The sequence below is a fragment of the Arabidopsis lyrata genome, assembly GCF_000004255.2.
Source record: "Arabidopsis lyrata subsp. lyrata unplaced genomic scaffold ARALYscaffold_6, whole genome shotgun sequence".
Classification (NCBI taxonomy): Eukaryota; Viridiplantae; Streptophyta; class Magnoliopsida; order Brassicales; family Brassicaceae; genus Arabidopsis; species Arabidopsis lyrata.
This window is the reverse complement of record NW_003302550.1, coordinates 1,528,257-1,540,351: the sequence shown is the minus strand read 5'-3', so window position 1 is coordinate 1,540,351 and position 12,095 is coordinate 1,528,257. Positions and strand designations below refer to the sequence as shown.

Below are 12,095 nucleotides of genomic sequence, written 5' to 3'. Positions count from 1 at the left end.
GCTAACAAAAGTCCGAAATTAATCTCTGTAAATTTATTTTATAAACAGTTACATATCTTTTAAGATTTTCATTCTTTGATTGAAATAGATGCAAATGTTCATAATACCAAAAAAAAAAAAATTATCTTAAGAATCTGTTAACTTTTTTTTTTTTGATAATTCTCTCGGCTAACCTTTTCTTGCCATCGGTAATTTTAATTCTTTTTTTTTTGGTTTAATGTTAAACTAGTAATTTTAATTCTTGGTATTGAGATAGATACAATTGGTCAGCGTTTTTAAATCTAGTGGCATATTTGGTGAATTAGGAGGTTTTTCAAACAAATTGAGCGTTTCATAATCATGAGTAAATTTCTTTGTAGTTTTTTTCTCTTTTTAATTTTTTTTGTTTTGTAGTTATTCCATACTCGTAAAAGATTATGCAGGGAAAAAAAAATCGCATGCTACAACAAGTAAAACAATCCACTAAACACCTTTTTAGAAACTTCCATATAAATCGAGAAAAAAAAAAAAAAAAAACTTCCATATAAATAACACCTGCAATATATATTGGAAACATCGCTTTCGCATTGACAAGTTCAACGTCAATGAAACTAGTTAATTAGGTCGATTTTTCCCTAGCGTTTTTGTTAAGTTAAAACTATTTAATTTGTTTGTTTTGTTTGGTTCTAAATGAAAATTAAAGATATTACGGGATTTTGCATTAATATGTTTTACATTTATATAGATAGATTTATTTAATTTCGCAAATATTAAAGCCTTCGATATTACATATTTTAAAAAGTACGTACAACTACACAATTTGTGTTTTTTTATTACCAACCTAGTATTTAAGTTTGTTAAAATTTATACTCCCTCCGTTTCGTTTTACTTGTCGTTTTAGAATTAAAATTTTGTTTCATAATAGTTGTCGTTTTAGGTTTTCGATGCAAATGTTTGGTGAAAATTCCAGTTTTATCCCTACTGTTTTAATGTTTCGGCCAATGAATTTGTTTATAAAATATATTAATAAAGGTTAAAACAGAAAATTTAATGATTTTCTTAATTTGTGTGAGAAAACCTTAAACGATAACTAAAACGAAACGGAGGGAGTAGTTTAAATGCATTATGTTATGGATGTTTACTTGATTCAATTGTTGACCAAGGAGTTATCATTTCTATAGAACTCTTATAGTATTGAAAAAAAGGAATATGAATTCGTAAGAATTATGAATGCAAACTTTTAAGTTATGAATGTGTTACGATTTAAAATATTTGTCGTGGTTAGAGCTGGTCCTAAAAATCTGTGGACTTTGTTAAAACCAATCATTATGCCCATTGACTTAAAAAAAAAAGATTGTTAAAATAAAAGGTCTACAAGGGAGAGAATCGAACTCCACGCTTTAATAAGCTAAAGGAAAGATTTTGTGATCCTAAAAATCATGAAGACATTTTGGGGTTTGCTGCTCAAGCATTTCTATTTTAAGATCAAAACTGTCATTGATTGTGATCACATGTACTCCCTCTGTTTCACAAAAAGTGTCATTTTAGAGTTTTGCACACAGATTAAGAAAACATTAATTTTTTTGTTTTTTCTAAACAAAAACATCATTAACTATATACCTAAACATAATCTGTCCAATAGTAAAACAATATGCAGAATACTAATAGTTATAAAACATAAAAAAATTATTAAATTTTGCATTGAAAACCTAAAACGACACTCTTTATGAAACAAAAATAAAACCTTAAAACGACACTCTTTATGAAACGGAGGGAGTATTGTTGTTAGTTATTAAAATAGAATATTTATTTCATAAATAAGTAGGAACTTAAAGATTTATTTCATAAATATTTCCAAAAATGTATATATAGATGTTTATATATAAAAAAATAAAACACGTATTCGCTTGCTAATTTTTTCATAAATCTGTTTTCACGTTTTCAACTGCTCATAGCTTCTGTGTACCCGCTTTAATTTTTATTAAAAAAGGGAAATTTTGCGGTTTTTTTATAGGAATATATAAATTTGCTGATTTGTTTTGATTTTTCTTGGACAAAAAGGCAGGTGGTAAATTGTCAAACACTTTAGGATCCAAAAGTGACAATCAAAAAGTTTGAGGCAGAATAAGCAAATATTTTGAAAATAAAGTAGCAAAGAAAAAGGCAAATATAGGATTCTTTTAAACACGAACTTGACTCGCTCAGTCTCTCTCTCTCTCTCTCTCTCCACAATTTGCTGCTTTAACCTCTCTCTCTCATCACCATGTGGGATGTGGCTCTATAGCAGTCTTCACTGCATCTTCCTCCTCACTTTCTTCTCTCTCTCTTTCTATTAGTTTCTTTTTTTTTTCCTTCTCCAGATTTTTCTCTGATTCACATCTTTTTCCTCGAATGATCGGTAAGATTCTCTTCTTTCTCCCACTGTTTCATTCTTACGCGCTTCCTTGCTTTGTGGTTTTCACTGTTCCCGTGTCGGCTTTATTTCTTCTCGATTTGCCGACAATTCCAATTTCAAATCATGGGTCTTTTAGTGAATTCCATGTTGAAAGCTTTAAGCTACGATACCCGATTTGTGGGTTTGTAGATTTTGGGCTTTTCTCTGTTACTTGAGCTCTGTTGCTAGATTTCCCCAATTTCAACCATACCCTGTGTAAGAGAGTTACTTCTTGCAGTTTTCTTGATGTTCTGTTTTCTATCTATTTGAGATTTCAATCGTGGGTCTGGTTTTTTATTGTGAAATTTGATTGCTTTTTGATGTTGATAGTATTGGTTTCTTTGTTTTGTTCTATTGCAAAGCAGGTTGAGAGAAGATGGTTTCAGAGACTTGGTTTCGTAATCTGTGGAGGTTTCCAAAGAAACATGATGGTCATAAAGATAAGGCGGTGCTCGGAGTATTAGCGTTTGAGGTTGCGAGTTTGTTGTCGAAGCTTGTTCATTTGTGGCAGTCACTAAGTGATAAGAATGTTGCAAGGCTTAGGGACGAGATTACACATTCCACTGGTATAAAGAAGCTTGTTTCAGAGGACGATGATTTTATCGTGAGGTTGATACGCGATGAAATGATGGAGAACGTTGAGAATGTAGCGAAAGCTGTTGCTAGGCTTGCGAGGAAGTGCAACGATCCCAAGTTGAAGTGCTTTGAGAATTGTTTTAGTGATATGATGAAGACTGGAGTTGACCCTTATGGGTGGCAGTTTGGGTGGAAGAAAATGGATAAGAAAGCAAAGAAAATGGAACGTTTCATCTCATCAAATGCTAGTCTCTACCAGGAGACTGAGATTCTGGCCGATCTTGAACAGACTTTCAAGAGAATGAAGAGCAATGAATCTGCAACTGACAATCTTTTGGAGTATCAGAAAAAAGTTACATGGAAAAGACATGAAGTGAAGAATCTGCGGGATGTGTCTCTTTGGAACCGTACTTATGACTATACCGTCCTTCTCTTGGTTAGATCAGTTTTCACAATCCTTAGCAGGACTAAACATGTTTTTGGCTTGAGTTACAGAATGGAAGCAAGTGATGTTAGCTCTGCAGATTCTGATTTCATTGGCCGCAGCCACTCGGTTTCTACAATTTTAACTCCTGTATCTCATAAATCTGAGACTAGCGGTCTTCCTAGATTTGCTTCTGGTCCCCTTGGAAGATTCGCCGGTCCAGCATCAGGTTCAGCTGCTACAAGGTCCACGAAGATGAGTGATTTCCTTTCTGGTTCTCTCAGCGCCGAATCCCCTAAGTCAGGTCCTCTTGTTGCAGAAAAACACAAACGTTTCAAGTTTTACTCAGGACAGCTCGGGAAAATCACCTCCAAATCAGGACCACTTATCGGAATGGGCAAAAACAACAAGAAGATGGGGCAGACACCGGAAAGACCTTCAATTTCCTCAGTGAAAAAGCAATTGAAAGCCAACCGCTTAACACAGGTTGGCCCGTTTAAAGGCTGTATGGTGTCTCACGATGGGATTACTCCTCTCAGCACTAGGACCCAGAATGGAGCTAGGAATAGTAGTGCTGAGCATCACATTCTTGAAGGAAATTCTAACTCTGCCCACGTTGAAAACTTGACACTTCCTACCCGACCCAAGTTGTCAGATGCTGCTCCTAATACCCTTGGTGCAGCTTGCTTAGCATTACACTATGCGAATGTCATCATCGTGATAGAGAGATTTGTTGCATCTCCTCACTTGATAGGCGATGATGCAAGAGACGACCTTTACAACATGTTACCGGCGAGCGTGAGAACATCGCTTAGAGAAAGGCTAAAACCGTACTCGAAAAACTTGAGTTCTTCCACAGTTTATGATCCAGGACTAGCAAAAGAATGGACAGACGCAATGGCGGGTATCTTGGAATGGTTGGGTCCATTAGCTCACAACATGATAAAATGGCAATCTGAGCGGAGTTACGAGCACCAAAGCTTGGTTTCAAGGACGCACATAGTTCTTGCACAAACCCTTTTCTTTGCAAACCAGCAGAAGACAGAAGCCATCATTACCGAGCTTCTTGTTGGCCTCAATTATGTCTGGAGATTTGGCAGAGAACTTAACGCCAAAGCTCTTCAGGAGTGTACCAGTAGTAAAACCCTTGAGAAATGCTTGGACACAGATAACTAGTGAGGACGACACACCCAAGTCTGCATTTTTACTACCTCGTTGACCAAAAACCGGCACTGGATCTCACCCACCGGGTAACCAAACCGTGGGCACTCCCAGTATCCTATGCAGCTTGGACCAAACCCGAGGACGGAAAAGGTGCTTGCTTACCATGAGAGGTATTATGATCTGAGCACCTCTTTATCTTCTTTCCCCATTACTATTCTGCTTCGTGGATTGCAAAATTCTGACTTGTAGTAGGATCGGATGATGATGCGTTGTATATTGTTCTATGATTTTATTGTGGTGAGTTACATACTGCATATATACGTATGTGCCAAGGTTGGTTTTGATTCTGTAATATCCGTTGGTGACACAGAAGATTCCTTTAATTCGGACCTTAAATTCCGATTTGTCCAAGTTTTGTCCTGTATTATTATTATTACTCGTGCTTGGTCTTCTCTTCTCGTTTGGTCAAATGTATTCGTATGTGGGTTTGTCAAAGTTTGCAACTAAAGTGCAATAGATTTATTTAGTTGATAATTACTTCTTCATGATGATATTTTATATAAATTTTGGAATCGCACTTGATCTAGCTGTTCGAGAGAAGATTAGTGTTTTGCATTCTTGATTCCAAGTCCAAGTCACAGAATTCAGCTTGGTGAATCGTTTTTTTTTCCGACAGCACATGCTGAATCGTTTAATGAACTTTATTATACTAGTATTTTTTTTAGAGAAATATCTTAGCATTTTTTTTGTTTTTTTCCGACTGAAATATCTTAGCATTAAATAAACAAATAGTATTAGTGTATGATGATAATTTTTTTTAAGGAAATATCTAGCATTAAGAAACAAATATTGGTCTGATGATAGGATTATATAATGATAATATAAAAATTGCTAGGTCATCATATATTATTAGTTAATCTTTATTAACATTTATTTTTGGATATTCTAAAGTAATAGTATATTTTATTTAATTAATTTCGTTTGATATTTTATAGTTTTAGATAAAAAAATATTAATAATTAATTGAGTTCAAATAAGAAATATTTATTTAATTACCAAAAATTACATCCAAGTTTTTCAGTAAATGGACTTTATCAACAAACTCTCATCGTTATATTTAAGTTGAATAAAAAACTCTGTAAAGAAACTAGACAAATTATATTTAAGAAACTCTTTATCAGCAAATTTCCTTTTTTTCTTTACTAGCTTATCAACAAATTTCCTTTTCCCAATCTAATTATATATAGTTGAGAAATTGAGAATAATATTAATTTAGAGCAAAAAAAAAAAAAAAAAACGTAAACTTTGGGAGTACGGAAACAGCGTCGTATTTAGATGTCTCATTGTCTTTGTGGCGAAAAGGCAGCGTGCTAAATCCGTCCTTTGCCACCGTTGAGCGGCAGGTGAAGCCGAACCCGAATCACCGCCTCTCACCTCTCTCTCTCCTTTTCAATGACGGCGCTGAGACCTGTCTCAGGGAGATCACGATCGCTGCGATGTTCGTCGGAGAAGATGGAAGGTACCGGAAGCTGGGACGTGCTTGAATGGACTAAACTCGATGTATTTGCTCTAACTTCTCTATCAATTCTTGCTTCTCTCTCGCCTTTTCCTTGACCTAATTGAGCAAGCAACACGAGAACATCGTTTTGTGTTGTTGTTGTCCATCTCTTTATTGGAAAGCTCATAATTTGGGGAAAATTGATTGAGGCCTAATGTTTTCTTGTTCTCTTTTGATTGGGGTGGTTCAGTCAGCTTCTTGGTCAGGCTCGTATTCGAATTTGGATTGCTTGCTGGAATCTGAGAGGATCAGCTTCGAGGTATGTCATTAGATTTTGTCAAAATTTGGATGTTTCGAATTGAATTTCTCTTTTCTAAGCTTTATGCTTTGGATTTGAGAATTGATAGGGATGCTTCTCTCTGGTTTCTTGAAAATTAGCAAGAAATCGATTTTTTTGTTTGGGGAATTTGTCCATCATAATTGTATTGTGTTTTGGTCTTTAATTGAAATTGTTTTTTGTTCTTTATGGCTTTGATTTCAGGCTTGTGGAGTTATTCTCATTAACACTGATGAGGCAGGGACCCTCTTGTTGTCAAATTTCCGTATTCTGTTTTTGGTATGACTTGTCTTTCCTCTGTTTCTTCTTTATGTAAACCCATTGTAATCTTTAAGTGTAAATATTGCTGTTGGTTTTCTGCATTCCTATAATCTTTGCTGGACAATGCTATTAAATTAAGGGACTTTTCCTTGTTTCTCTTTGTGAAGAGTGAAGGAACCAGAAAGCTTATTCCACTTGGTACAATTCCATTTGTAGCTATCGAGAAGTTTAACAAACTGGTCAGTCATTATATCTACACTATGTATTTAATTTTGGGAAGTTAGGCTCTTGGTTTTAATGCTGTTGTTTGTATGTAATTTCTGTGTCATGGGTATTGTATGTAGGCGCTGAAAGTTCAAGCAAACAAATATCACAACAACGAGAATGCACCGACACGACTTTTACAGGTCACTGGTATGTTTCCGTGTTACCGTTTGCTAAAACTGATTTGAGTTATATCTGTTTTCAGCTAAAATTCACTTTGATATTTAGTTCCTTTTCTTTTACTACCTTTGTTGCTTACCTGAAAGTAATTATCTTGGCAGTAGACATCACCCTTTAAATGATGTTGATTGAAGGGATTTTCTTTACCCCTTTATCTAATACCTTCTGTATGTTAGTTTAAAACCATTTCATATGAATCATGTGCATTTTGCAGGAAAAGACATGAGGATAGTTGTCTATGGTTTTCGACCTGGTACCAAGCAGGTGAAACCTTTGAATTTTTTTCATCTTATGCTACCTTCTGCATTTCCCCTTAAAAAAACTATATGATTCTATTGGCATACTTTTGCAGAGACGTTCTGTAGTTGATGCGCTATTGAGGTGTAACAAACCAGAGAGAGTATGGGATCTGTATGCTTTCACATGTGGGCCTTCCAAATTCGGTAACACAAACCCAAAGGAAAGATTGCTTAATGAATATTTTCGGCTTCTTGGAAAAAGTTCACAACGAGCGTCAATGAATATGATTGAAGACGGAACATTCACTCTGTCCAATGACCTTTGGCGTATTACTAACTTGAACTCAAATTATGGCTTGTGTCAGAGTTATCCGTTTGCTTTGATGGTTCCAAAATCCATTAGGTAGGACATTGATTCCTTGTACAGGAATGAAAAAGTTTAATTTGGTATCTACTACACATTGAGATATTCTTTGTTCATATTTGAGAACTGCACAGAAAGATTCTCTTTAGTAACTTGGCATACCACTGTTTCTTTTTTGGTTTCAACTATCTTTTTGAGAAGTGTCGACATAAAATAACATTACAAATGTTTGTTGGCAGTGATGAAGAGCTGATCCAGACGTCTACTTTCCGGGCAAGATGTCGCTTACCTGTGATCTCGTGGTGTCATCCAGGTAGAAATGCAGTGGTTGTGGTACTTCTATTTCAACTTTGTTGGCATAGCTTTCACATTTACATGCTGCTGTTTTTTTATCTCAATTGCAGGAAGTGGAGCTGTGATTGCTCGCTCATCACAACCTTTAGTTGGTCTGATGATGAACATGAGGAGGTATATAGAAATTTCAATTTTATTACTAGACCTGTGCATGATAATTTGGTTTCTTATTTGGATTCTCAAAGTGCTTGAAATGGTGGATTCTGAAGTTTGATATATATATTTCACCCATTTTTACAGTACCTCTGATGAGAAACTTGTCACTTCATTCTGCACTCAATTAGCTGGTCATAAGGGATCACGAAGGTGAGCTTCTGATTTTTTCGTCGTTTGGGTACAATTAACATTTCGATTTACTGATGATCTTTTTGTCATCTCTTAGTACCATGACTCCTCTATGTGCTTTCATTTCTCGCATGCTTTTGTGTTAAAAATCATAAATCACATATGCATATAACTTGGAAATAACCACTCTTGTTGGCCCATTGCACATTGGGATTAGTTTCTGGAATATTAAGAAAAGTCTGTTTGGGTAAAATAAAAAAATACTCTGTTGTTTCAAATCTGCAATGTGGTTGAATGTTGATACTGGTTATTAAAAAATTGCATGTACTCTTATTTGTTTTTGTGTCATAGGAAGCTTTATATCGTAGATGCAAGACCTAGAAAAAATGCATTAGCAAATGGAGCAAAGGGAGGAGGCTCAGAATCATCTTCAAATTATTTGCAATCTGAAGTCTGTACATGGCCTAAAGTGTTTTGGAGCTCAATATTTTGTCTTTGGAACTGCTTGTTTTAACTGACAATGTTTCTCTTCAGATTGTTTTTTTGGGGATAGACAACATACATGCAATGAGAGAGAGTTTTTCGCGCCTAAGGGATTATTTAGATATGCATGGTACAACATCATCCGATGGGACGTCATCATTCTTGGTAAGTACTGAATTCCAGGGAATTCTGTATTTGTAGTTGACAGAAGTTCGAACGCAATTAAAGTTTCTTAACAAATCAATGACACTTTCCAAGTTGTCTAGCATGTGGACATGAGTTTACATTAACTATCAAAGTTAATGTTTGCAACCTTGGTTTCTTTTCAAATGTCATGGAGAACGTCTAACTTTTTTACAGATATCTTATATCATTATTTACATTACTTATTTCTATTCACTTGCTAAAAGTGGATAATTCTATTTGTGTGAAATCTGTAGAGGCATGGTGGCTGGACGTGGGGTGGAGGTAATCTCAGTAGTATGTCTGCTTCAGTATCCTTGCTTGGAGATAGTGGGTGGTTGAGTCACATCCAGAGCATCTTAGCTGGTGTAGCATGGATTGCTGCACGTGTTGCTATGGAGTCGGCATCAGTTCTCGTGCACTGCAGGTTAGCTATCTTGAGGCCACATCTTCACTGAACTGTTTTACTTAAGTACCAATTTCTTTATATGTGATAAGACAAAGATGCATTTGTTTCAAGCAGGCACTTGTATTTATCATCTGTTAAATCAGGTAGTTAACTATTCGCAGTAGATTTTTTAAAATATCCTGACTTGTGATGTCACTGTGCAGTGATGGATGGGACAGAACAACTCAGCTGGTTTCTCTTGCATGCTTATTGCTTGATCCATACTACAGAACATTTTCTGGGTTTCAGGTATTTCTCGTGCTATAGTTTGGGTTTTCTGGGCTTCTCGTTCTTGTTGTGACTGAATTTACCTTATTCCTTATCAACTTCAAGTTTAGGATTGTAACTTGATATTGTGGGTGGTTCTCATAGAATACTTTGTGGCGAATCCCACCATTCCTTATCAACTTCTTATTCAGTTGAATCAGAGCTGATTCAACTGAATAAGCAGCCTTTATAAGATTTTTGTTTGATGTACCATTGTCTTATGTAGTCTTTTCTACTATTCTGACTTCACATCAGGCTCTTGTCGAAAAGGATTGGTTAGCATTTGGTCACCCATTTTCGGATCGAGTGGGAATGCCTAACGTGTCTGAATCTGGTAATTTTGAATTACCAATTCAGTCTTCTTCTGCTCGAAGTTTCCCTTCATCTCCAGTGCGGCAATCTCCAGGATCAGCAGCTGCTCAATCTTCTAGCTCTTCATATGGGCTGAACAACTATTCTCCTATATTTTTGCAGGTGAGCAGCTATTGACTTCAATTATAATATTCCTTTTGATGTGGAAAATCTACTTTCGATAGCTGATTGGAGCCTAAGATTATATCATGTTCACGTTTATGGTGTTTGCAGTGGCTTGATTGCGTTTCACAGCTAATGCGGATGTATCCTTCTGCTTTCGAGTTTTCTCCGGTATGTATAGATCGTTAACAGATATTTGTCAGTGTCATGTTAAAAATTTGTTTTAGAAGTATTCTCTAACCATCAATATCTTGTTTCAGACTTTCCTGGTAGATTTCACGGACTGCTTGCTTTCAGGTCGTTTTGGGAACTTTTTGTGTAATAGGTAACCTCTCATTTAAAACTTCTTTTCTGTAGTTTTTTTTGTAAAGTCAGAAGCTCATCATATTTAAGGTTATTGTTGCTGGGTGAGTTGGAGCAACTTTGTATAGCTGAAAGTTCCTTGGTCGAGCAGGAAGTGACATGAGACAACTTTAGTATATATATTGACCCTTTTTTGATAAATTTCAGTGAAAAAGAGAGGCAGCAATGTGGGATTTCTGAAACCTGTGGATGCCTTTGGGCCTACTTGGCTGATTTGCGTTCCTCCGGTGGAACTTCTCATGTCCATTGTAATCCATTTTATGATCCTTCAAGATATGATGGCCCATTATTACCTCCTGCAGCAGCTCTAGCACCGACTCTCTGGCCCCAGTTCCATCTCCGGTGGGCCTGTCCTGTGGAGCCGAACGCCACAGAAACCGAGGACCAATGTAGAGCCATGACTGCTAAGTATTCAGAAATGAAGAAGGTGACCCATCCTGCTTAACCTTTTGCAGACTACAAAGGAACTCTATTTCTTAAAGTTTATATTTGACTGGACATTCTTGTCAACTAACTTGCATGGTCACGATTGTTTCTTGTATCGGGTCGAAAAAATTTGAACAGGAGAAAGAAGAAGCAGAAAGGAAGGTAGACGAGTTATCTTCTGCAGTGGAATCATTGAGCGAAGAGTTACTGAATGAGAGAGATATAAGCCATGCAGCTAGAGAATCAGCAAAGAGAGCTACAAAAGAGCGTGCAGTCATATCACGAGCTGTGCAGTCACTCGGCTGCAAAGTTAAGTTCACAAAAAACGGAGATTGCACAGTCGAAGTAGAAGACGGGCCACGGAAATGTTCTCACTCAATTCCCCAAAAACCATCTGAGGACAACACAACAGATGTCTCAGAATCTATCTCATCGGTGAGTGAACAAAATGTTTGTGAAGCATTGTGTCCGTTGCGTACAAGAGAAGGAATGTGTCGACGGCCTGATGCGGGTTGTGCTCAGATCGGGAGCCAATTTCTTGGGTTAAAAACAAACTTTGAGGCGTTTGATAATCTCTGCGTCTACGACAGCTATTTTACAGCTGAATGAGAGTCCAAGTTTCACCAGATTGACCCAAAATCAAGAACCTGTGTGTATTTTTTTTGACAGAGTAAGGCATAGCAAACAGCAACAGAGGAACAGAATCATCAATAAAACCCCATTAAAAAGGCGGTACAAAACCGCCAAACCAAGAGCGCTTTGAAAAGTGGGTGCGCGTCGGGAACTAACTTCTTGTATAGCAATGCGATCATGTATAGGCTAGATAGAGTCTGCAGGTTGCTGGCTTCATTGAGAACGTTAGATTTGTGATTTATTTTATTTTTGTTGGTTGATAAATGATTTAAAAGATTGAAAGTTATGTACAATTTCTTAACGAATTTGTTGTAACTAAAACTGATTATAGGATCATTGAGACAGCAACAGTTATTATAATCGGTTCCAAGAAAGTAAAAACTCTTAAGAAAACTTAGAAGTGAGAAGTGAATGATTGATGTATTAAATATTCTGTATTATTAGTAAGAGATGGTGTCA

The 12,095-nt window shown here is 36.3% G+C and overlaps 2 protein-coding genes across 5 annotated transcripts; both read left to right on the top strand.

The window, feature by feature from the left end:
• The first annotated feature begins 2,164 nt into the window (after positions 1-2,164).
• On the top strand, positions 2,165-5,111 carry LOC9309224. 4 transcript variants are annotated; one of them, XM_021021613.1, is made up of 2 exons: positions 2,165-2,377; positions 2,779-5,111. In XM_021021613.1, exon 2 carries the CDS (start codon positions 2,790-2,792, stop codon positions 4,587-4,589), a length of 1,800 nt encoding a protein of 599 aa, XP_020877272.1. In that variant the 5' UTR covers positions 2,165-2,377; positions 2,779-2,789; the 3' UTR covers positions 4,590-5,111. The 4 variants fall into 4 exon arrangements, with proteins under 4 accessions (XP_020877272.1, XP_020877274.1, XP_020877273.1 ...); XM_021021615.1 differs by having other exon boundaries at positions 2,202-2,377; positions 2,776-5,111; XM_021021614.1 differs by lacking the exon at positions 2,165-2,377 and adding an exon at positions 2,395-2,629.
• A 764-nt stretch (positions 5,112-5,875) lies between these two features.
• Positions 5,876-11,996, top strand: LOC9309223 (phosphatidylinositol-3-phosphatase myotubularin-2). The gene is made up of 19 exons (XM_002873109.2): positions 5,876-6,137; positions 6,326-6,394; positions 6,617-6,691; positions 6,841-6,912; positions 7,018-7,087; positions 7,332-7,381; positions 7,470-7,759; positions 7,960-8,033; positions 8,125-8,188; positions 8,315-8,380; positions 8,711-8,810; positions 8,894-9,007; positions 9,283-9,452; positions 9,638-9,722; positions 9,996-10,214; positions 10,326-10,385; positions 10,475-10,539; positions 10,725-11,004; positions 11,142-11,996. Exons 1-19 carry the CDS (start codon positions 6,030-6,032, stop codon positions 11,610-11,612), a joined length of 2,502 nt encoding a protein of 833 aa, XP_002873155.1. The 5' UTR covers positions 5,876-6,029; the 3' UTR covers positions 11,613-11,996.
• The last annotated feature ends 99 nt before the right edge of the window (positions 11,997-12,095 follow it).

What these genes read in the sequence shown, in the direction of transcription:
- LOC9309224 (XM_021021613.1), top strand. Translation starts at nt 2,790, where the DNA reads ATGGTTTCAGAGACTTGGTTTCGTAATCTGTGGAGGTTTCCAAAGAAA.
- LOC9309223 (XM_002873109.2), top strand. Translation starts at nt 6,030, where the DNA reads ATGACGGCGCTGAGACCTGTCTCAGGGAGATCACGATCGCTGCGATGT. An exon ending in ATTTCCGTATTCTGTTTTTG is followed by an intron (nt 6,692 to 6,840) that starts GTATGACTTGTC and finishes CTCTTTGTGAAG; the next exon opens with AGTGAAGGAACCAGAAAGCT. An exon ending in TCGAGAAGTTTAACAAACTG is followed by an intron (nt 6,913 to 7,017) that starts GTCAGTCATTAT and finishes TATTGTATGTAG; the next exon opens with GCGCTGAAAGTTCAAGCAAA.